At 45.0% G+C, this 24,033-nt stretch overlaps 1 protein-coding gene across 1 annotated transcript; it reads left to right on the forward strand.

The window, feature by feature from the left end:
- The first annotated feature begins 5,587 nt into the window (after positions 1-5,587).
- syt9a (synaptotagmin IXa) lies at positions 5,588-22,927 on the forward strand. The gene is made up of 7 exons (XM_079554954.1): positions 5,588-6,249; positions 10,296-10,791; positions 11,055-11,610; positions 20,800-20,920; positions 21,014-21,185; positions 21,339-21,468; positions 22,476-22,927. The coding sequence occupies exons 1-7, from the start codon at positions 6,102-6,104 to the stop codon at positions 22,542-22,544; spliced, it is 1,692 nt and encodes a 563-aa protein (XP_079411080.1). The 5' UTR covers positions 5,588-6,101; the 3' UTR covers positions 22,545-22,927.
- Positions 22,928-24,033: the final 1,106 nt, after the last annotated feature.

The following is a 24,033-nucleotide window of genomic DNA, read 5'->3' on the forward strand; positions in this document are numbered from 1 at the left end:
CCCAAACTGAGATAGACTGTTACCTTTCTGACCATTTATAATACGTGATTTCAGGCCTGTGGGCTTTATTGGACAGTTGCCTGGCCAGCCGGACGCTCCTCCTTTCTGTTCAAAAGAAGAACCGTCTGGGCAGCTGCTCACAGGCAATCATTTCCCGATTTTACCAGTATCGGTCCACTCGCGGTCCGAAAGGCAAGAGTTCATTGCGCCAAGAGACATAAGTGGTCACTGCACTCCTCCAAAACATTAAAGATAGTGTGCTTGGCTACTCTGATACACTGTTTTCTTCTGCTCTTTCGTCTGTTTTAAATAGGAAACAGTGTTGTATTGGCAGACGTTAATGTTTACTGAAAAGGCTTCCTGCTGCTTGGTCCTATGTCATATCCAGCGTTTCTCTATTTGGTTGATGCCGTCTGTCAATCACGCCCACCGGGAAATCGCTAAGATCACACTCACTCCCAGACTACGGCCCTTTCTGACACCGCACCCTCCTTCCTTTTCCTACGCACTAACAGTGGAAATGCGAATTCCCGCGAAGGAAAAGTCTGTCCAAAACAGACCTCACAGCAAGGAGAAGTGGCTTATTTACCTTATTCTGCCCCGCCCATATTTGCCTCTTTTTGCCACGGACTGGCACTTTCATTATATTGACACTTCCGGTATAGCACGAAGTCCCTTAAGCGGAGAACGAAATTCTGATGTTTAGATTGATGTGTGTTGTGATCTCCTTTCCATTTTTTCCACTGTATACGAGCGATTGCTGTTATTGTTTACTTCCGCAATTTTCGCCGGATGTTTTGGTGAATGGTAGGCAACAGCTGATGCATACAGGCCTCTAACTCGGTTTTATAAAATGATAGATCTGTTACAGCGCAAGAGAAGCAATGCACTGTTTATGGACATTGCTTTTGCTGATTATAGGATTTTAATAAAATGTTTATCAAATATGAAAATGTAAAATGCCTACCACGGCCAACGGATGTGACGACATCGCGATCGCTGGTTGAGAAATGCGGATGTGCATGTCTATCCTCCAAAACTATAGATTGATTTGTGCAAAATGCATTGGACATTTTGCACTAATCAATCTTCTTTTGCACCAACAAGTCAACACTGCACTGTTTCTCTGCGCGGCCTGAAAGCGGCTTTGTGTCTGTGCAGAACTGATTTGCCTTTGACTTCTCCGTTCCATGTAAATAATAATATGAGTGAAAGGGCAGGGACAATTCATAGTGGTGCCTAAGCAAACTTCCAGAATAAGGTAAAAAGCTCCTTCAGAGCGAGTCAGCATCGATGCAGGCTCGCAGATGTGTGTCCCACTGGAGAGCAGCCCCACGAGCAACACGCACCAAACAATTTCAGTTCCATGTTCAATTAGAAGAGTCAAAGTTTGAATTTGAAGAATTTTACAGTCATAGGTATTTGTTGATGAAAAAGAAATCGGAGATGAGACCTAACATAATTTAATTGGCAAGTCTGAAGAAGCTAAAATATATAATGCAAATATAACAAATCTGAATCTGGTTACTTAGTTAATTCCAAAAGAAAAGCAATTTTCAGTTTAAAGTATTATCAGTCTATCCATCCATCCATCCATCCATCCATCCATCCATCCATTTTCTTCTGCTTTATCCAGGGCCAGGTCGCGGAGGCAGCATTCTCAGCAGAGATGCCCAGACTTCCCGATCCACGCACACCTCCTCCAGCTGTTCTGGGGGGACCCCGAGGCGACACCAGGCCAGCTCGGACACATAGTCCCACCAGCGTGTCCTGGGCCTTCCACAAGGCCTCTTCCCAATAGGACATGCCTGGCAACCAGGAGCCACCTCAGCTGGCTCCTTTCGACGTGAAGGAGCAGGGACACTTCTCTGAGCTCCTCCCGGGTAACTGAGCTCCTCACCCGATCTCGAAGGGTGCACCCAGCCACCCTGCAAAGGAAGCTCATTTCGGCCGCTTGTATCCGCGATCTTGTCCCTTCGGTCATTACCCAAATCTCATGACCATAGGTGAGGGTGGGAATGTAGATCGATCGGTAAATCGAGAGCTTTGCCCTCCGACCCAGCTCCCTCTTCACCACAACAGTCCGATATCAGTCGAACTTGTGATTCTAGTAACATTGGGTTACTAGAATGTGGGCAGTGCTGTCACGGAAAAGGGGCATGTCTGTTCTGTGAGAAGAGGGAGAGTCTGTCTGAAAGCCACAGTTCCAAGTCTCTCCTGAAGGACCTTCTGTAGGTGCCTTCACTGAGGAATTAGTGGAAGTGGGAAGCAAAAGGGAGGAACTAGTTTCGGAAAGGGCCGACATGTCTTTGAAAAAGCATATAGTTTGGCTGGGCAGGCACATTGGATAGGGCAGCAATGGGTGAAGAGCATCAGCAAATAGTTGGAGCTGGGATTTGAACCCATGACACTGAGGACAGAATATTGTTCCTCAAACACTTGAGTATCGGCTGTATTCTGACATCGTATCAGAACCAGCATTACATTGACATAGTCAAAACCATTGACATGATTTAAATGTGTTAAATCCTTTAGCATATGCTAACACTATATTGATTAGATGACTGGCTGCCTAATCTGTGCTGTTCACTACACCTGCACTGGGCATTAACTTATTTTCCAGATGGATATGAAAATGTAGAGCATCAGTACAGCCTGAGTTTTGTGTATTTATTTACAGTTTCCTTTCACCAACAACCAACAACCCCTCCCCCTTCACAGGCAATTGTCATCTTTTTACTGCATGGTCTCTCTCACTATTGCACATAAGATGACTCTCTCAGACACATACAGAAACACACTACAACAGCTTTGTGTCTTTGCTGTTTTGTTTTTTCCAAACCCTCTAGGCCTCTATAAGCTGGAGAAAAATAGAGGCTTGGGAGAATTTCATCTTGCCCTCCTTCCTGTCATCCCTGTACAGCTTTTCAGGGAAACCAGACTCTTGGTTTGATTTAAAGGAAAGTAAAAAGCGCACATATAGTAGTAGCAACCCTCTAGGCAGTCTCAGTTTGTTCCACTGGTTAATTGTTTTTTTTTCTTTTGTTAGATATAAATTATTCTGCATTTTAAATTGCCTGAATTCCTCATTGAACCCTTGGTCCATTAACTGGATACCAAAGCAATTAATTTTCTCCAAGCGATGGCATTACTAATTGATTTTCCGAAGCCTCTGCCATTGGGACAATGTTATTTGCTCTACATTCAGGTTTGCCATAGCTCTGTTATAACTGGTATGGCCCAAAACAAACTGATTTAGTATATTCCAATTGTATTGAATCCCAAGAGGAAATTGAGTAGAGCAGTGTGCAAAACAATTTACTAGTTCCACATGTGGCTCTTCTCGATCAATGGCATTTAATGGAATAAAATGTAAGCCTAGGTTTTACAGCCAAGTGTCAATAATAACAGTAATAGCCTCTTGGTGTTTTATATTCCCGCATTGTTAGTCTTTTAACCTTAACCAGAACAAATGCACTGATAAGGAAATAGAGGAAGACAGGTTGGAATAATTAGAGGAGAGAAATCCTGATAAGTTCAGTGGGGGAAGGGTGCATGTGCGTGTGAAGATTGGGCCGAGAAGAGAGGCTGACAGAGGAAGAGTTGAAGAAAAATGGGGCCTTCTGTCTTTTAACTGTTGCCATGGACACCAAGAAAGCTGACTTACTGCTGCGAGGAAAGAGTTTGGAATCAGAGAGGCATGCACACATACTCATTCTCGTTTAAACTAATAGTGCGAGCGGCGTAAAATCGCTCATACTCCGATTGTGCCAAGTATTTCAAAGAAGGACTTATGCAGTCTTCCTCTTTGTGTGCAGAGAGACTGAATGATTCCTTCTGGGCTCTCATTAAAAGTGGAGGTAGGTAAAGTGCACAAAGAGTAATGTTCATTAAGGCTTACTTTCCTTTGATGGTGCTGCTCTGTCAGAATCACCAACGAGATTGGATAAACATCTATTTATCAATCTGACTAATGTTTTTTCTCCAGTTTGGCACCTAAATTGATGTTGGCTATTTCCTTAATGTGAGTTCTCGAGTTTTTTATTCCTTTAAAAGGAATATATTGAGATATGTTGTTACCTGAGCTTAGATGAGTTGATACCTACCTCTCTCGTTTTTGGTGCGTGCCCATGGAAGAGCGTGGTAGCTTCCAACTTCACCCCCGTTTGGAGCTATAGGAATACATTGGGAGAGGCCAAATGCTAACAACATCTTTGGTCATTTTGCGTGACTGAGCGCACCAGACAGGTATGCATCAACTCGTCTAAGCTCAGGTAAGAACATATTCCAATATGTAAAAACAGTGGCCTGTTCCCTTAAAGTCAGGAAGTAAGTGAGAGATATTGAGCAACTAAAACATTTACAAAACTGTAATTACTTGAACTTTTCTATCCCAGGTTCACCTCTGTAATGATTTGTCGCTGCAATCTTCTCATTCTGTCTCACAGGGCTCACCAACATCATTTTCACCTATTATAGAAAATGGAGAAATCTTTAATTTGTTTCACTCATGTTTTATTGCAACTATATGTTTTCTCGTAAGCTAGAGAGAATTAGGCCATGTGTCATGAACTGATACTGGGATAAGATGTATATAACGCTTTGTACCTTGCATGTACGAGCAGAATATGTGCCAAGGACAGACTATCTCAGTAGTGGCACCAAACATCAAGAGATCATGTATTGCATGTTCACCGTACACTTCATACAGCATATAAATTCAATCTGTCGACTTTGTCAGAAGGAGAGGACATGGGAGTTGATGAATGTATGTTACAATGCCTCTACTGACTGCCTCTGAATTTCCTGTTTGAACCACTGGTTGCTGTCATCTTCTCATTCTGTCTCACATGGCTCACCAATATCATGAGTCTAGAATTTAGTGCTTCACCGCTGGCTTAACCTCTTTTGTACACAGTATATCATGCATGTGTTTATCTTTATTCCCTGATCTGTTACCTGAAAATTTCATTTGGGATTACGACGTTTACATCCATATCTAGCTGTAAACAGATCACTCAGTCATTGGATTGTGTATGCGTGATGTCAAAATGTATTTCAGCACTATAAACTGGATGACATAGTTACTGCCCTCAGAGTTATGATTATAGCAGCCAGGAGTGGGACACAAAGCGCTAATGGTAGTTCACTGTCATGTGATGCACAGTTTGTCCCATGAGAAATTACAGATCATTTTGGATGGAACCAATGCAGCCGCCCATGAGAAATAAAAAGAACAAAAGAGTTGTTGCATGCAATCGATAAATTGTCTTCTGAGTAAAGCATCACTGTCAAAAATCCATGAAGCCTGTGAATGGTGAAGCCCCCCCTCCACAGCGATTACACAGATGTTATGTAATATTGTGTTTCTCTTGTTTACCTTATACACCTTGAAGTCAGAAGAAGAAAACAAAATATTACAGGACTGTTTCAGTGCAGCAAATTGCCACTCTGCAAGTGACATGTGACAAGATTCCCGGAGTGAAAATGTTCCACTTTGGCAGGTGCAAATAAAAGACTAAAGAAAGCCATCTGATTGGACGCTCGCGCCCACGTAAAATCGCGCCAGAATAAGCGGCGCGTAGAATTGGGCGTCCCTCGCTTTTGTGTGCAGCATCCAACTTTCTCAGGTGCTCGAATGCGCGTGACCACGAGGAGAAAGCGAACGGGAGAGAAAGGGAGAGAGGGAGAGCTGACCGCGTGCAGGAATCGACTGTAGCGAAAGTCCGGCTTTGCAACGTGTGCGCGCTCACTCGTTTCAGCACCATGGGCAGCGCACGACGCCGCAGTGACCACGCGCGGATTCAACCGGTGGCTCTCAACCTGCCCAGCGGAGTGAACGCGCTGCTATGACCCTCCCATAAAAAAAAAGAAAAAAAAAAAGAATTCAATTTGTTAATTAGAGAAAGGAGTTTTTATTTGGTGAGGCACTTTGAGTCCAATTCTTCGTTTTTTCCGCGTCGCTCAGCCGGTTGGATCGTTTGGGTAGGCGTGCCGCTGGATAAGTGCTTCCGAAGCCGCGTAGTACTGTAGTAGGAAAGTGTAAAGGGGACGCGCTGGTGAATAAGAGACTTCATTTCTAAGGATGCTGGTGGAGGGAAATGCCTGGAGACAGAGATGACGAGATTTGTCGAAAAGCACTTGAACTCCTCTCAGACCTTTGTTCCAGAGGGGAAGTGCCGAACGAGAATTGCCTGGATTTCACCTACTATTTCCGAGATCTCGCCAGGCCACGCTACTCAGATTCAGGTGAGGAAAGACCGTCTCTTCTGTCTTGCAGTCTTGCAAGTGTGCACTTGCATTGGAGGCATCGAGGTGAACTGAAGTGGAGGCGTAAGTCATGTGCTTGAGAAATGGAAAGTGGATTCCTACGATGGAGATTTTTAGTACAGTCCCATGTTGAAACGCGCCAAGACGGCGATCGACGTTTTCTATTAGTTACTCACAATTTGTAAAGGATAGCCTATTTATAGCTGCACCACATACGCTCACAAACCCGTGCATGCTGCAGATAACAGGTGTATGGACATTGTATAACCGCTGATCACCACTAGAGCACACTATAAGCGGTGCCCTGCTCTAATAGGCTCTACTTGTCGCTGACATTTTCAAGGCATGCCAATTAATGCACGTGTTCATGTTTTATCTGTGATAATGACATCATCTGTTTTAAGAGCCTTCAAAATGAGAGTGTTTTTTCCCCCCATAAGCCCATGTGACACTATAACTTTCTTTCTTGTACTGTAAAGAACAGCTTTTGAGTTTATATGAATAAAGGAATAATAGGAATTATTTTTGGATACAATAATGGCAGCAGATATAGGCCTGCATAGCTGCATCCCTTATTGTCAAACTTGTTTCTGCTGTGGTCGTCAGAATGCAAACTCTGTTGTGTTATGTAAAGCAAATTCTTGCCTTTGTTGTTGTTTTGTCTTGCACATATAATCAGTGGGACTTGCCTTTTCCACACTCTCTGGCCTCCTACACTATTGCACCTCTGAAGGTCCTGCGCTTTAAAATAGGCCCACTACATTTTCTTTTTATAATCCAGTCTCCGGATCTTTCAGGAATGTACTTTCCCACCACCCGAGAAACACCCCGGCAGCCTGCCAAACTGTGAGCCGAGTGTCCCTACATAACAAGTCCCTCAAATTTCTGCACATTATTGTCACATCTTCCTCCGCTGGATGACTCTGAGAGCAGAGAGGACAGTTTGTCTGTGAGGAGCTCTCTGCGGGTGTCCACACTGAGACAGGCTGCTGAGCCAGTGCATTAGAAATACTTTAGGATAATGTACATTGAACCACGTCCACAGAGAGCTGGAATGGATAACCACTATTGCCTCTTGTGATTCAGCCAGTGCGCATTGGGTGAGACAAGACTGATAAAGCTGTCTTTGGAAGTGTTACATTTAACTCTGAGAACATTGCATTCTGATAGTCTGGACTCCCGGCTCATGCGTGTCAAATGAAGCCTTTTTGTACACTTAAAGTACATTGATTTGGTTTAGTTCCCACTGGTGAAACAATTTAGAGGTTCTTCTGCTCCACAATGAATATATGTGCAAAAGAAACAGGTACATGAATTTGTCCTGTTTGATTGCCAACATGTTACGCTACTTTCAATGCAGAGCAAACATATAGACCAGCAAATGTCAGCATCAGTAGCCTCTGTGATAGTTGACAACAATGCTCTGATGTAAATTCATGCAGATTTATTCGGTGCCATGCACTGACACTCTCAACCTCCATTTGCTACTTTAAGCTCGGTATTAGTCTTTAGTATTGCGTGTACTGTCTGTGTCAATCGCTCTTTCACTCTGATGGATCAGTAATGTGATGCTTACACATACAGACACATTGGTTCTCTGCTACCTTTTTGTTTAGATTTCCACGTCCTGTGAACAGTGGGTTGAGGAGAGTTGAGATATTGGGACTTGGAGTGACATGCAAATGTAACCAGATTATATTTCTGAAGATGCAGAATGAACAAAAAAAATATGCTTTTGATTCAAGCACATACACCTTTTGTATTATCAATGAGGAGGATTCCGGGGTGCTGGAGAGGAGGATCCGGCCGATAGTTGAACCTCGGATCCAGGAGGAACAATGCGGTTTTCGTCCTGGTCGTGGCACACTGGACCAACTCTATACCCTTCATCGGGTACTCGAGGGTTCGTGGGAGTTCGCCCAACCAGTCCACATGTGTTTTGTGGATCTGGAGAAAGCGTTCGACCGCATCCCTCGTGGTGCCCTGTGGGGGGTGCTCCGGGAGTATGGGGTCCGGGGCCCTCTGCTAAGGGCTGTCCGTTCCCTGTATGACCGCAGCAGGAGCTTGGTTCGCATTGCCGGCAGTAAGTCAGACCTGTTCCCGGTGCGTGTTGGTCTCCGCCAGGGCTGCCCTTTGTCACCGGTTCTGTTCATTACTTTTATGGACAGAATATCTAGGCGCAGCCTGGGGCCGGAGGGTGTTCGGTTTGGGAGCCTCAGAGTCTCATCTCTGCTGTTTGCGGACGATGTTGTTCTGATGGCTTCAACGAACCAGGACCTTCAGCACGCTCTGGGGCGGTTTGCAGCCGAGTGTGTAGCGGCCGGGATGAGGATCAGCACCTCCAAATCCGAGGCCATGGTTCTCCACCGGAAAAAGGTGGCTTCCCCTCTTCAGGTCGGTGGGGAGTCCTTGCCTCAAGTGGAGGAGTTCAAGTATCTCGGGGTCTTGTTCACGAGTGGGGGACGGATGGAGCGTGAGATCGATAGACGGATCGGTGCGGCGTCAGCAGTGATGCGGTCGCTGTATCGGTCTGTCGTGGTGAAGAGGGAGCTGAGTCGGAGGGCAAAGCTCTCGATTTACCGATCGATCTACGTTCCCACCCTCACCTATGGTCATGAGATTTGGGTCATGACCGAAAGGACAAGATCGCGAATACAAGCGGCCGAAATGAGTTTCCTTCGCAGGGTGGCTGGGCGCACCCTCCGAGATCGGGTGAGGAGCTCAGTTACCCGGGAGGAGCTCGGAGTAGAGTCGCTGCTCCTTCACGTCGAAAGGAGCCAGCTGAGGTGGCTCGGGCATCTGTTCCGGATGCCTCCTGGTCGCCTCCCGCGGGAGGTGTTCCAGGCATGTCCTAGTGGGACAAGGCCTCGTGGAAGGCCCAGGACACGGTGGTGGGACTATGTCTCCGAGCTGGCCTGGTGTCGCCTCGGGGTCCCCCCAGAACAGCTGGAGGAGGTGTGTGTGGATCGGGAAGTTTGGGCATCTCTGCTGAGACTGCTGCCCCCGCGACCCGGCCCCGGATAAAGCGGAAGAAAATGGATGGATGGATGGAATGAGGAGGATGAAATATGGCTTCTTATGAAACATCGCATGTGGGGGGCAGATAAGAGATTTCACATTACACTTAGCCTGACTAATCTTTTCAAAGGTATGAGGGAAAAAAACATAAAAGAAAAGAAAATGTGAAGATTACATATACAGTCAATGCACAGGATTCTTGCCCAGCTCATCAGTCCTGAGTTAGACCTTTAATCTGTCTTAAGGGGAAATCTTAAAGGAATAGGCCACCGTTTTTACATACTGAGATATGTTCTTACCTTAGCTTTGACGAGTTCTTTAGGACCTGTCTGGTCTTCACCCGTGCCTTCTATCACGTAAACACAGCGCAGACGGCGTTAGCATTTAGCCTCTCCCCCTCTCCTCTATAGCTCCAAAACAGGTCAAGATAGAAGCTACCAAGCTCTTCCACGTTTTCCCTATTTAAATATGGTTACGTGAAGTGTTACACTACAAAGTATAATACACAAAATTAAACAATGTGGATTTTCTAAGCGGATAAAAGGGAGAACTATATTGTAAGGCGTAATAATACCAGGAGTAGTTCGAAATCCGCTAATGCCGCCTGCGCTGTGTTTACGTGATTGAAGGCACGGGGGAAGACCAGACAGGTCCTAAAGAACTCGTCAAAGCTAAGGTAAGAACATATCTCAGTATGTAAAAACGGTGGCCTATTCCTTTAAGGGGAAAAATTAGCTACTACAACACAAATTTGTGTTCAAAAGTATGTAAGCTGTTTTTAATTTTCAGAAGTTATCAATAAATCATTCACATGCATATACACAGTATCAGTAATAGTAACTTGATAATATTGTAGCCTCTCACATACTAGACTGATAACCTTGTCATCATTCCTCTTCAACAAGAATGACTTTGTTTTTTGATTTTTTAATTTCATGCTTGTTACTATGGCATTCTTATTCACGAACCTCTTTGTTCAGACTTTGTGGATCTCCTCGTTTTCTCAGATGTGTCAGTGAGCCTGCTGTCCCTGGTCGTCACTGCCTGCGGCCTGGCCCTGTTTGGAGTCTCTCTCTTTGTATCATGGAAGTTGTGCTGGATCCCATGGAGGGAGCGCGGCATGTCCCCCACCATCAAAGAGGCCACAGCTCACCTCATCCCCAGCCTGAGCCCTCTGCCCCCCCAGCCTGCCCCAAGGCAGCCCGTCTACACTGCCGTGGACCCTCCAATGCATGGCCGCCGTAAGTCTTCTCACAGCTCCATGGCTCGGGAGCCCACTCCAGTGGCGTCAGTGGTGTCTGTGGAGGCTCCTATGTCCCCCATGTCCCCGCCCCCTGTGGTCAAAGCTACCCCAGAGGCAGCCATGAAGATTAGCTACACATCTCCAGACATCCCCCTGGACGCTGAGAGCAAGACCAGGGAGAACGGCATCCACACCACCCCTCGAATACAGAGGCAGACCACTGAGCCATCGTCTAATGGCCACTCCATGACGGACATTGGGTAATTTCTTTTCATACAGTAAATTGTTAATAGAGTATTGAGTTAACGGTTGAAAAATGTAGCAACATTTAATCATATTGTTGAATATAAACATTCATACAAGGCAAGCTAGATCTGAAGTGTCTTGTCCAGGTGCACATGGCAGTACTGTATGTACTGGTATGGGGTCAATCATCTCTGTGATTGCATTTCTAGTTTAAAATGCCATCTCACAGGTTGTTTTTGTTCTATTTACAACATGTAATTGTACATCTCTTTTACAGCCAAGGCTCCATCCGCCGGCACATGAACCTATCCAACCCAGACTTCAACGTGGCCCAGTTCCAGAGACAGGACTCTCTCACTGGGATGGGTCTTGGGTTGGGCCGACTAAAGCCGGAGTTGTACAAACATAGCTCCATGGAGGGTGACGAGGGTAACCGCAGAGGGGGGAGCTGTGGGCGCCTCCATTTCATCCTGAAATTTGACTGTGACCTGGAGCAACTCATAGTAAAAATACATAAAGCTGAGGACCTCCCTGCTAAAGACTTCTCTGGTACTTCTGACCCTTACGTTAAAATCTATCTTTTACCTGAACGGAAGACGAAGCACCAAACAAAAGTCCATAGAAAAACATTAAATCCAGTTTTTGACGAGGTCTTCCTGTTCCCTGTGGCATATTCGGAGCTTCCCACTCGTAAGCTACACTTTACGGTCTATGATTTTGACCGATTCTCACGGCACGATATCATTGGCCAAGTGGATGTGGACAACTTCCTAGATCTTGCGGATTTCCCCAGGGAGACCAAACTGTGCCGTGACATCCAATATGTCTCCTCGGTAAGTCTGCATTTTTCCTTCACTCACAAAACAACATAAAGAGTCATGCTATGTCTGAAGTGCCGCCTATAAAAGGGTTTTCATTATGCAGCACTCCCGCAGTATACTTCAGACTGATGTGCATATGATGTTTTATCACTGGTGTTAGACCTGGTGTACTATCATTATACAAGTCATAAAAACATGGATAAATCTGGGAATGATATCGATTTTATGGCATTTACTGGAGACAGGTGGGGAGAAAACCTTGCACCGTCTAAGTAATATGATCCAACAATTATATTGTAGTGAAATGTACAATCGCTTCTGCAACTACTTTAAAGTTACAGTATGCCAGAAAAACAAAGACAAGTCTGACTTTCTAAGAAGCTAAAAATACTGCTTTGAATTTTTTTTTATTTTCTTCTGAGGCAATGACTCACAGTCTTCACTCTCATTGACAATGTAAAAAGATGTGTTTAGTCACTTATTTTACGCACAACTTTGCCATTGCCAACATTGATTGTAAATCACACAGCTGGCATGATTGAATCTCTTTGTCTTGGCTATAGTGAACTTCAATTGTGAGAATTGAGTGCTCTTAGTCTAAAAGACCTATGGTTATAGATTGGAACAGTTCAACTCCTCTCTGGGAAAGCCAGTGATTCAACAGAATTGAAAGGTGGGGATGTGAAACATTTGATTCTGGCTTGAGATTATTGCTGCGTGTCATCATCCTGCTCTGGTTCAGTCATTCACATGTAAAATGACCTGCTTTTACCGAGGTGTTTGATCATTATTTGTCGTCACAAATAAAGAAATGAACTGCCAAAATACCAACTAAATGCTTTGAACCGGCTGCTGTGGACGTGCATCATGATTCATGCCCAGTTTAAAGTGCCACATGGACCATTAACAAACAGGGCTAATATTAGATGCATAATATTGGAGAAACAAAAACAAAAACAAAACAGTCACAATGTGATTCTTCACAGGCTATTCATCAATACCACTTAATCATTTTCTTTAGACTAAGAGGCATGTTGGCACAGAGACAGTACATTTCGACAAACCTTTCTATAAGTAGCACATGTTGAGAGCAATACATACGTGTGTAACAAAACTCACTAAAAATACATTATCAACAAAAAGACAATGTCATTTTTTTCTCATGCTTCCTTCTTCCCCGAGTGCATACATTTACTTCACTGCAGGCATTTCAGTGTAATGAAGCTTGCCCACACATCCATCTGTCAATCAGAGTCAAAATATGGCCTACAAAGTAACTACTAGTAGTAGTAATTGTATGAGAAAAAAAATGATTACACAAAAACATTTGAAATGTATTTCTCCAGCAAATATGAAATAATTTTTGCTCTCTCAGAACATAACAGAACTGTATTTGGTTATCATTAAAAGCTTTGTGGAGTGGAATTATGAATTTTAAAGTTTTGAGAATAAAGTATAGTCTATTGTTGAATATTGAATACTGTTTGCAACCCTATGGGAAATGCAGTTACACAGGATGTATATGAACATTATTACATTATAAAACATTCAAGTGGACATCATGCAAAATGTATGTTTTTTTTTAGCTTTAAATCATGTTATAACGATGTTCTCTCGTCAAAGACATAACTGGAGTAGTACTTTCCTAGATTCACGCAGTTTAGAGCAATCCTCAAGCTGTTAACTTCAGCTGTTTCTTCTTTAAAGGAATAGGCCACCGTTTTTACATACTAAGATATGTTCTTACCTAACCTTAGTCGAGTTAATATATCCCCGTCTGGTCTTTGTCCGTGCGCTCTGTCACGCAAACGGAGCACATACGCAGCCTCTCCCACGTGTCATATAGCTCCAAAAAAGCTCACGATAGAAGCTACCAAGCTCTTCCACGTGTTCCCTATTTAAATAAAGTTACGTGAAGTGTTTTCATGCGAAGTATATTTACACAGAAATGTAACATGTCGATTTTATAAGCAGATAAAAAGGGGTACTATATTGTGAGGCGTAATGATACGAGGAGCACAACGTCCGCGCAGTAACTCCTAAAGACTTCCCCCGCTCACTTCCGTCAATAGAAGCTGCGTGACTTGTAGAGAGTCTTTTACAACAAGCAGAAAATATATTTTCGGAAAGTGCTGGCGCATTCCTACTTCATGGTCGAGGTCCTGAGTCCTGTGTCGTCATCAAGGGTGAGTTGGAAATCTGTGAAACATTACTACACTATATACTTTCTGCTTGTTATCACAGCCCGGCACGATGCACGTAAAAGGCATTGTTCACAAGTTATCGACGCTCCTTCAACTGTTCTCTGCTAGCTCTCTACAAGTCACGCAGCTTCTATTGACGGAAGTGAGCGGGGGAAGTCTTTAGGAGTTACTGCGCGGACGCTGTGCTCCTCGTATCATTACGCCTCACTATGTAGTACCCCTTTTTATCTGCTTATAAAATCGACATGCTACATTTCTGTGTAAATATACTCTGCATGAAAACACTTCACGTAACTTTATTTCAATAGGGAACACGTGGAAGAGCTTGGTAGCTTCTATCGTGAGCATTTTTGGAGCTATATGACATGTGGGAGAGGCTGCGTATGTGCTCCGTTTGCGTGACAGAGCGCACGGACAAAGACCAGACGGGAATATATTAACTCGACTAAGGTTAGGTAAGAACATATCTTAGTATGTAAAAACGGTGGCCTATTCCTTTAACAATCAGCACTTTGTCCTGGCTACAACTTAGGTTTTAACAATTGTCATTGTTAAAACCTAAAACGGTCCTCCACATTGTTAAAGCTCATAATCTAACATTATATCGGCTCTGAGCCATTCTGCGCTGCAAGTATGTTCATCACGCCATGCTGAGCCTGTTAGCCACGCCACAAAATCAAAATACATTATAAGTTTGTTTTTTAATATGTTGATCTAACAGTAGGAGGTCAAAGTCTTCACTAGCACTCATGCCATGCCTTTCATTTAATTCTTACAGAAACATAATTTCAAATAATAATGCATAAAATATCAACGCTGAGGCACCCAGGATAATGTTTTGAAGTCTACTTTTAAGCCTACATTATACAGTATGTCAACTTTAATCATTTATCATTACTGTAATCTTCACTGAGCCCACATGCACATCAACATGCACTTGCCAACATCGGTCTATCGGCCCAAGGAACAGCGTTCCTTTGCCAGGTGCCAGTGTAATTGTCGATGTAATGAGATGATGAACAGTTTTAATTGTTGAATAGAGTACCAGAAGGTGGGAGACCAATTCTATAAGACTGAAAAGTAGGACACTTGAGCTCAAAAGCGAGGACAAAGGGTAAAAAAACCAAATGGAAATGAAGAATTTACATGTTATCATCTAATGATTGTAAGCTCTACACAGGCCTAAAAGCATTTTTTACATTATTTAGTTCTATTTCATATGTTGCGAGGCCCTTTCGGCTTTTGCTGATGAATGATCTCTCTGAAGCCCTGAGAAGATCAAATGATCTAAACGCTCCAATCACCCTATTGGCCTGGCACACCCTAGGCCCTATAAAAGGGAAGCAGCCCATCAGCCTTCTCCCTTTTCTCTCAGCTCTTAAGCTCTTATGAAGAAATACTCTACAAGACTTCTTCCCCACGCGTCTTGCGCTCCTCCCCTTCATGGAACCAGACCTCTCAGTACGGTGCGGACAGAAGTCGGTAGCTTCCGATCCAGGTCCCTGGTGCCCGGGGCCCAGTCCCCGCATCCCGGTGGACCTCCTTGCTTCAAGTCCCAGCCCGCGTTAGCCTGCTGATGGGTCTGCTCTTGGACTATACCAGGCGCGAATAGTCTCCCTTTCTGCTAGCATCCAGTGGAGGATTGGGGTGAGTGGTGCGACATTGAGGATGTGAAATCGTCCTTTCCCTCTGAGCAGGACAAAGTTTGTGCAGATTAGTTAGCCGGCCTGACCGGGTTTTGTTGTCATAGGTGTGTCCGATGCTCTTGGGAGACCTGTTGTGTTTAGACTCCAGGTGCTCTTGGGAGGGGTTGCCTGTCCGGGACGAACCGTGTACCTTCTCGCGGGTGTTGGCGCTCTTGGGAGTGGTGGCTTTAGCACCCTCGTACTTTTGACCGGGGCGCTCCCAGCTGTTTTAGTTTGGCAGCTGGGGGCACATCCCCGTCTTTCTATATTGGGGTGGAAGATGGTGGCACCTTGGACGGCAACTGACTTGCACTCCTCACCCAGCCTGCGGGCCTCTGCCTAACTGACACATTGGATTGTTGTCAGGGTGCATGATGGCCCCGGGCTCGCTCCAGTCACGCGAGGTCATGCCATGTATTACCTGTCTGCCCACATTTGGTTGGATGATCGAGTTTTTTTGTTCTTCAGATGTTTTATTTATAACGTTGTACAAATCTGCACTTATTTTATTTTTATCACCAATTTTATATAACTAATTGCCGTCTGTATGTTATCAGCTGTATCTGCAGTATGTGCCCAGAGCAAATTTCACCTATTGGGACAATAAGTTTCATTCAATTCAATTCAATTCAATTCTAAACAGCGCTGAGTATGCTATAGAGTGATGAGAGGCAGAGGCCAGGGTTGCCAGATCATGGAAATAGCCTATCCCCTCAATCATATTGTTTCCTTCACTGTAAAATTGGGAGATTAGCAGGAGAAATGACTGACCGGGAGCACCGCGGGAGATATGGTTAAAAGTCGTGAGTTTCCCGCGTGAATCGTGAGAGTTGGCAAGTATGCAACATGTCACACCAACCAATATGAGTGTAATTACTAAGGCTCTTCTGAGCACTACCAACAAAACAAACAGACCAACAAAATTCACATTTAACATGAGCTTTAACGCACTCAGTCTCATCCATTTGGACACCTATGAGGACTTCAACATCTTCTGGTCTACATCCTTCATATTGATATCTCTAAACATCATAACAGGTTCCACTGCAATCTAGTGAATCTTTTTACTGATGTCTGATGCTCCAGTGCACAGGTTTCCAAAGTGGGGGTCAGGACCCGAGGCGTGTTCACTGGGCACTGATATGGGGGTCACTAGATAATTTTAATACATAAATTAAAAAAATTAAGAAATTTTATACATTTGTTTTAAATTCAAAAACTCAAACTGTATTTCAAAGTAAATGACATCTAATAACATAATACACAACTAAAATGTATATCTTTCAAGTAGATATTTAATGTTTTGATCCTTAAAATGAGCACAGGACAGTGAGGTACAGGTGTTTGCATCAAAATGCAAAGCAAAAACATACATGATTCTTCCCTGTGATGTTGCCACAGGGAAGTATTGTGCATTTGCAATCGTCTTCAATAAACTTTGTTGGTGTATGACAAAGAGAGTAGAAAGTGCAGTATACAAACTTTTAGGGTGTTTATCATTTGCATGGTGTAGTTGAAGGGTCTGTATGAACAGACAAAGTCGTGATCTTTGGTTCTCACTTCCGTCCATCCATCCATCCATTTTCTTCCGCTTTATCCGGGGCCGGGTCGCGGGGGCAGCAGTCTCAGCAGAGATGCCCAAACTTCCCGATCCACACACACCTCCTCCAGCTGTTCTGGGGGGACCCCGAGGCGACACCAGGCCAGCTCGGAGACATAGTCCCACCACCGTGTCCTGGGTCTTCCACGAGGCCTTGTCCCACTAGGACATGCCTGGAACACCTCCCGCGGGAGGCGACCAGGAGGCATCCGGAACAGATGCCCGAGCCACCTCAGCTGGCTCCTTTCGACGTGAAGGAGCAGCGACTCTACTCCGAGCTCCTCCCGGGTAACTGAGCTCCTCACCCGATCTCGGAGGGTGCGCCCAGCCACCCTGCGAAGGAAACTCATTTCGGCCGCTTGTATTCGCGATCTTGTCCTTTCGGTCATTACCCAAATCTCATGACCATAGGTGAGGGTGGGAACGTAGATCGATCGGTAAATCGAGAGCTTTGCCCTCCGACTCAGCTCCCTCTTCACCACGACAGACCGATACAGCGACCGCATCACTGCTGACGCCGCACCGATCCGTCTGTCGATCTCACGCTCCATCCGTCCCTCACTCGTGAACAAGATCCCGAGATACTTGAACTCCTCCACTTGAGGCAAGGACTCCCCACCGACCTGAAGAGGGGAAGCCACCTTTTTCCGGTGGAGAACCATGGCCTCGGATTTGGAGGTGCTGATTCTCATCCCGGCCGCTACACACTCGGCTGCAAACCGCCCCAGAGCGTGCTGGAGGTCCTGGTTCGTTGAAGCCATCAGAACAACATCGTCCGCAAACAGCAGAGATGAGACTCTGAGGCTCCCAAACCGGACACCCTCCGGCCCCTGGCTGCGCCTAGAAATTCTGTCCATAAAAGTAATGAACAGAACCGGTGACAAAGGGCAGCCCTGGCGGAGACCAACACGCACCGGGAACAGGTCTGACTTACTGCCGGCAATGCGAACCAAGCTCCTGCTGCGGTCATACAGGGAACGGACAGCCCTTAACAGAGGGCCCCGGACCCCATACTCCCGGAGCACCCCCCACAGGGCACCACGAGGGACACGGTCGAACGCCTTCTCCAGGTCCACAAAACACATGTGGACTGGTTGGGCGAACTCCCATGAACCCTCAAGCACCCGACGGAGGGTATAGAGTTGGTCCAGTGTGCCACGACCAGGACGAAAACCGCATTGTTCCTCCTGGATCCGAGGTTCAACCATCGGCCGGATCCTCCTCTCCAGCACCCTGGAGTAGACCTTACCGGGGAGGCTAAGGAGGGTGATTCCTCTGTAATTGGAACACACCCTCCGATCCCCCTTCTTGAAGAGAGGGACCACCACCCCGGTCTGCCAATCCAGGGGCACTGTCCCCGACCGCCACGCGATGTTGCAGAGACGTGTCAGCCAAGACAGTCCTACAACATCCAGAGACTTAAGGTACTCAGGGCGAATCTCATCCACCCCCGGAGCCTTGCCACCGAGGAGCTTTCTCACCACCTCGGTGACTTCAGCCCCGGTGATGGGCGAGCCCACCTCCGAGCGCCCAGCCTCTGCTTCCTCATTGGAAGACGTGACGACGGGATTGAGGAGGTCCTCGAAGTACTCCTTCCACCGCCCGACGACATCCCCAGTCGAGGTCAGCAGCCCCCCACCCGCACTGTAAACAGTGTTGGTGAAGCACTGCTTCCCCCTCCTGAGGCGCCGGATGGTTTGCCAGAATCTCTTCGAGGCCGACCGATAGTCTTCCTCCATGGCCTCCCCGAACTCCTCCCAGACACGAGTTTTTGCCTCTGCGACCGCCCGAGCCGCAGCACGCTTGGCCTGCCGGTACCTCTCAGCTGCCTCAGGAGTCCCACAAGCCAACAAGGCCAGGTAGGACTCCTTCTTCAGCTTGACGGCATCCCTTACTTCCGGGCGCCACCACCGGGTTCGGGGATTGCCGCCGCGACAGGCACCAGAGACCTTACGGCCACAACTACGAGCAGCCGCATCGACAATGGAGGAGGAGAACAGAGTCCACTCTGACTCCATGTCCCCCGCCTCCCCCGGAATCTGGGTGAAGCTCTTCCGGAGGTGGGAGTTGAAGACCCCACTGACAGAGGGATCCGCCAGACGTTCCCAGCAGACCCTCACGACACGCTTGGGCCTGCCAGGTCTGACCGGCTTCCTCCCCTGCCAGCGGATCCAGCTCACCACCAGGTGGTGATCGGTTGACAGCTCAGCCCCTCTCTTCACCCGAGTGTCCGAGACACGCGGCCGGAGATCAGATGACACAACTACAAAGTCGATCATCGACCTCCTGCCTAGGGTGTCCTGGTGCCACGTGCACTTATGGACACCCTTGTGCTCGAACATGGTGTTCGTTATGGACAAACCGTGACTAGCACAGAAGTCCAATAACAGAACACCACTCGGGTTCAGATCGGGGAGGCCGTTCCTCCCAATCACTCCCTCCCAGGTCTCACTGTCGTTACCCACGTGGGCGTTGAAGTCCCCCAGCAGAACAGTGGAGTCCCCAGTCGGAGCACTATCTAGTACCCCTCCCAGGGGCCGGGCCCCGTGGTAGAGTTATTTTAAGTGATAAGTGAGCTGCTGCCTCTCTCCAGCTCCACACTATCTATATCTGGATGAAATGTGAACGCTGTTATTGCAGGTGTGTGGCAGCTGGAGGTGCTTGCATTAATAGAAAATAGTTTTGACTTTGAGACAGCAGAAAAGATGTCAAAGCACTTATTTTGTGAAAGCTTTTTTCACTATCAAAAACATACTGATTGGAATTAACATTAAGACCTCAGAGGAATGAAGGTCACCACTTTGGGTAAGCACCATATAGAACAAGCAATGCATAACTCCATGAGTTGCATAACCCCAACTCATGTGAATCCTTTACAAAAGGGCACTCATGGTGCAACAGAGCTAAAGTGGCTAAAATGTGATTGTAGCTGGTTCTTGAAGACGCTAGAATACACCACAGTTGTAAGAGTTTGTCAAATAACATTAAAGGGGGTTTTATGCTAAATCGACTTGTTAGAGCTTTTAAGCGTGTTACAAAGCTGTTCTCTCATCAAAAACATGTTTTTGAGCCACTCACGCATGTTTGAATAATCTTTGGATCTTCCCTGGTGAATGTCCGTATAGTGCCGTGACAGTAGCTTATACCAGGGGTTCCCAAAACGTTTCAGGCGATGCAAACAAACTACCTTTTTTTACTGGATACTTGTGTATATCTTTGCTATGTTTTTGTTAGATTCAATAGAATTTTTGCTGCAGAGTCCATACTGGCCATGAAGGACACCACTTTTTTTTTTAAAGTTAACAAGCAGCTAGCTTAGAAGAGTGAGAGGAAGGAGGAGGTGGAGCTGACCAGTGCAGGACATCACGCTCTGAAACAGGGACAAACCCAGGAAGTGCTGCACTTCAGTTTCAGAGGAGCACCGGTACTCTAGTTTCCTCCAAAAACATGCTGGTTAGGTTGGCCCACAATGGCGCCGCACTCAGACGCAGCGGTTCAACACTAACCCAACACTTGAACGCAATTTTGTTGTACAATTTTGTTGTACAATGAGAAATAGAGGTATAGTTCTAAATTGTTTTGTACTTGAAACTAATAAGTGTTATGAAATCATGGTCTTCGTACAACTAATTAATATGCAAATAACTACAATAATATTTTGTTTATTTAATTGTCCCACATTACTTTTACTGTTTAAATTATTTTTTTCAAGGACAATGTGGATCTCGGTGACTTGATGTTCTCCCTTTGCTACCTGCCGACCGCGGGCAGACTCACCATTACCATGATAAAGGCCCGTAATCTCAAGGCTATGGACATCACTGGTGCTTCTGGTAATTAAAAACCATGACTGCATATAAACATTGCACTCTAATCATGAATATATATGAGCGTTTTCTCCTCTCATCTCCCTGTCCCACATCCAGATCCTTATGTGAAGGTTTCTCTAATGTGCGACGGCCGGCGACTAAAAAAGAGGAAGACGTCAACAAAGAGGAACACGCTGAATCCAGTTTATAATGAGGCCATTGTCTTTGATGTGCCTCCGGAAAACATTGAGCAGATCAGCCTTTTGATCGCCGTGATGGACTATGACCGGTTAACATCTATTTTTATTACTCTGCATGCACCTTTTACATGGGTTATAAATCCAAGAACCACTAGGCATTAATTAAATTGTGTGCATTTGGATGATTAAAATTGAAAGAGCGTTTTTTATGAACACATTCTCTTTGTCTTTGCCGCAAACAGAGTGGGCCATAATGAAGTAATTGGAGTGTGTCGTATTGGCAACGATGCAGACAGCCTCGGTCGAGACCACTGGAATGAAATGCTCACATATCCACGCAAACCTGTCGCCCACTGGCACCCTCTGGTGGAGGTGAGTGCATCTGACAGGTCACAGTAAGATGAACGTAGAGGAAAGCACATTTGAAGCACAGCAATGAGATTCAAAAAGAACAAAAGGATTATTTGTCTGTGAGGAGATTATCAAACGCACTATAATTAGATAGCAGTCTCTGTCAGATATAAAATCTGACAGAGACTGCTATCTAATTATAGTATAGCTTAGCTTTACATTTGCAAAAAGGCAGTCCAGTCAGAGCGCACTACAATGTTTTGGGTGAGAGGAAACTGAAGCGATGTGTCTGTTCCATTAATGATTTTGTAAAAATAGAACCCTCTGGTGTGGTGGGAGGGGTGCAGTGCCAGGTAAACTCATGTTATGACATTCTGCTTTTCCCTTCTTTGTGAATGAAAATCATGTGTTTCTGATTATACAGAAATATGCTACTATTGAGTGTATAGCAGATGTTTCTTTCAGAGTTTATTTGACCTTACAGTCCTGTTAAATGAATATGTGGGTAGAAAGTGTGAGTTGTGCTCATCAAATACTTAAGAAACACTTTTTTTCCTCTGTCTGTCGTAAAGCCCTGCTTATTTCTTACAAAGTCCCATTCAATCAGACTACTTTGAACACAATAATGATTTCGCCCTTCACAAGCTCTTTAAAGAATGCCTTTGGTTTCTCTGGAGCTTAAGTTCATCCTTGACTGTCAGTCAAATGTCAAAGATACATCTCATTTAAAAGCAGAAGACACATCTAATGGTTTAGTGGGATTTATACGAGACCTTAGGGGATAGATACCAGCTCATTGGTGTAAGCACAAACGATAGCATTGTCATCATTGACCTTAAAATTGCATGAGAGAAGACTTTAATCAATGTCTTATTTATCACTATGTATCATTAAATTGTCATTATTAGTTATAATTGACATTCCAGTTTCTTGATCTGTGTATGACAATGTTTATTCTCTATATATTTTACCTTGTGAGTGTGGTTGGATGTGGTATAAATAAAACCCATCATGTCTGTCTGTTGCAGTACCAGGGAACTACAGGTAGCAGCCAGGGAGGATCATGTAATTCCCTAAAGACTCCTCCTTCTCCATAATGCAGAGCTCTAAAAAGTGAAAGGTCACCAGGACTGGAGCCTATGAGGAACTATGCTGCTGCTACAGCTGCACATCAATGTAGAACGTGTCCATCCATGTTGCTGTTATGGAAAGAAAGGACACAGTGCGGCCGGGTCAGTTGCATGTTGAGTGGCTGCAAATATGGATATTGTCTTCTCTGAAATGTTCGATGAGAAAAAGAAAAGAAGAAATGAAAAGATGTGCAGACATTTTAGCTCTGCTTTAAATTGCATTTTTAAACGCAAGATTGTTTTTACATTGTACGTTTTTTTGTGTCAACAAAATGAGTCTGTCTGTTTTAACTCGGTGGTGACCTGGTGCATGAGGTTATGGTTTGGATATCTTCCTGTTTGTATGTGTTTGTTCCGGGAGTAAGACGTCTTGTTTTGTCGGTTGATATGCAGTGACATTTTGAGAAAAGTACACGTGTGGAAATCTGTTAATTGTACAACAAATAAAGATTGTTCCTTAACGATAATGATCAACATCTTCAGTCAGATTATTCACCTATCAACACCGAACACATGACGCCATCTTCTATGCTTTACTGTACTCTCTTCTGCACTCGTTGCTGCTACATTTCTCCCCATGCTTGTCTGAGTATCAATCAGGCAGTGAGTAATCTGACTCGAGTTTTTGAGGGGGCTCGTGTCTCATTGTGCCTTGATGGCTGAGCGATGGATGACTAATACAGGTCTTCATGACCAAACGCTAGACCCCAATAAACATTTCAATTTCTCACCCGTTTTTCTGATTGTAACTCATGCCTACCTGTGTCTGATGATGAGGCATTACGTGGTGATGGAGAGGATGGGAGTGGGCTGTCACAGTGGAGGGAGCGGAGTGTGGGCTGCTTGTTAGCGTCCTGTTAGTGGGTGCTGAGTATGACACATTTTCAGTTGGCTATACACACTCATCCAGATACAGCTACAGGGTGAAGTGGAACACTCTTTTCTCACCATTATGAGCTAATAATTATCTATTTGACAGTCAACCTGTACTAGCCTTCAGCAAACTGGCTTGTTATGTAATGGATGAATGCAGTTTATTGTAATCAGAACATATACGTTTTTGCATCCGTGTTACCTGCAAATTGAAAATCCAGCCACTGGGACTCAAAAGCCCAAGAACATTTTTTTTTCCCATGTGCTTCTGTGTGCCAAGCCAGAAAACATGATCAAGACAGGGAGAGCATGAAATCTATTTCATTTTATAATGTGTATCTTAAAGAGGCTGATTTTTTAGTGTCTGATAGAAACAGTTCCAAGCATGGGAAAAAAATAGTTGGTTGCATTGGGATTATTAAGGGATATAATTCTTATACAGAGGGAAGACAATGATGTAAAGTGATTCATTTCTGATACCGAACATCAGGAAACAAACCAGTTCCAGGCCTGTAGATCAAAATATATCATATGCAAATCATGGTCAGTGGATGGATGAAGCCAATTTAAGTAACGCATTCTT

Source organism: Gobius niger, assembly GCF_951799975.1.
Source record: "Gobius niger genome assembly, chromosome: 4".
Lineage (NCBI taxonomy): Eukaryota > Metazoa > Chordata > Actinopteri > Gobiiformes > Gobiidae > Gobius > Gobius niger.

Excerpts from the sequence above, each read along its gene's own strand:
- syt9a (XM_079554954.1), top strand. The coding sequence starts at position 6,102 with ATGCCTGGAGACAGAGATGACGAGATTTGTCGAAAAGCACTTGAACTC. Across the intron at positions 6,250-10,295 it reads GCCACGCTACTCAGATTCAG|ATGTGTCAGTGAGCCTGCTG; the intron begins GTGAGGAAAGAC and ends TCGTTTTCTCAG. Across the intron at positions 20,921-21,013 it reads GGACATCACTGGTGCTTCTG|ATCCTTATGTGAAGGTTTCT; the intron begins GTAATTAAAAAC and ends TCCCACATCCAG.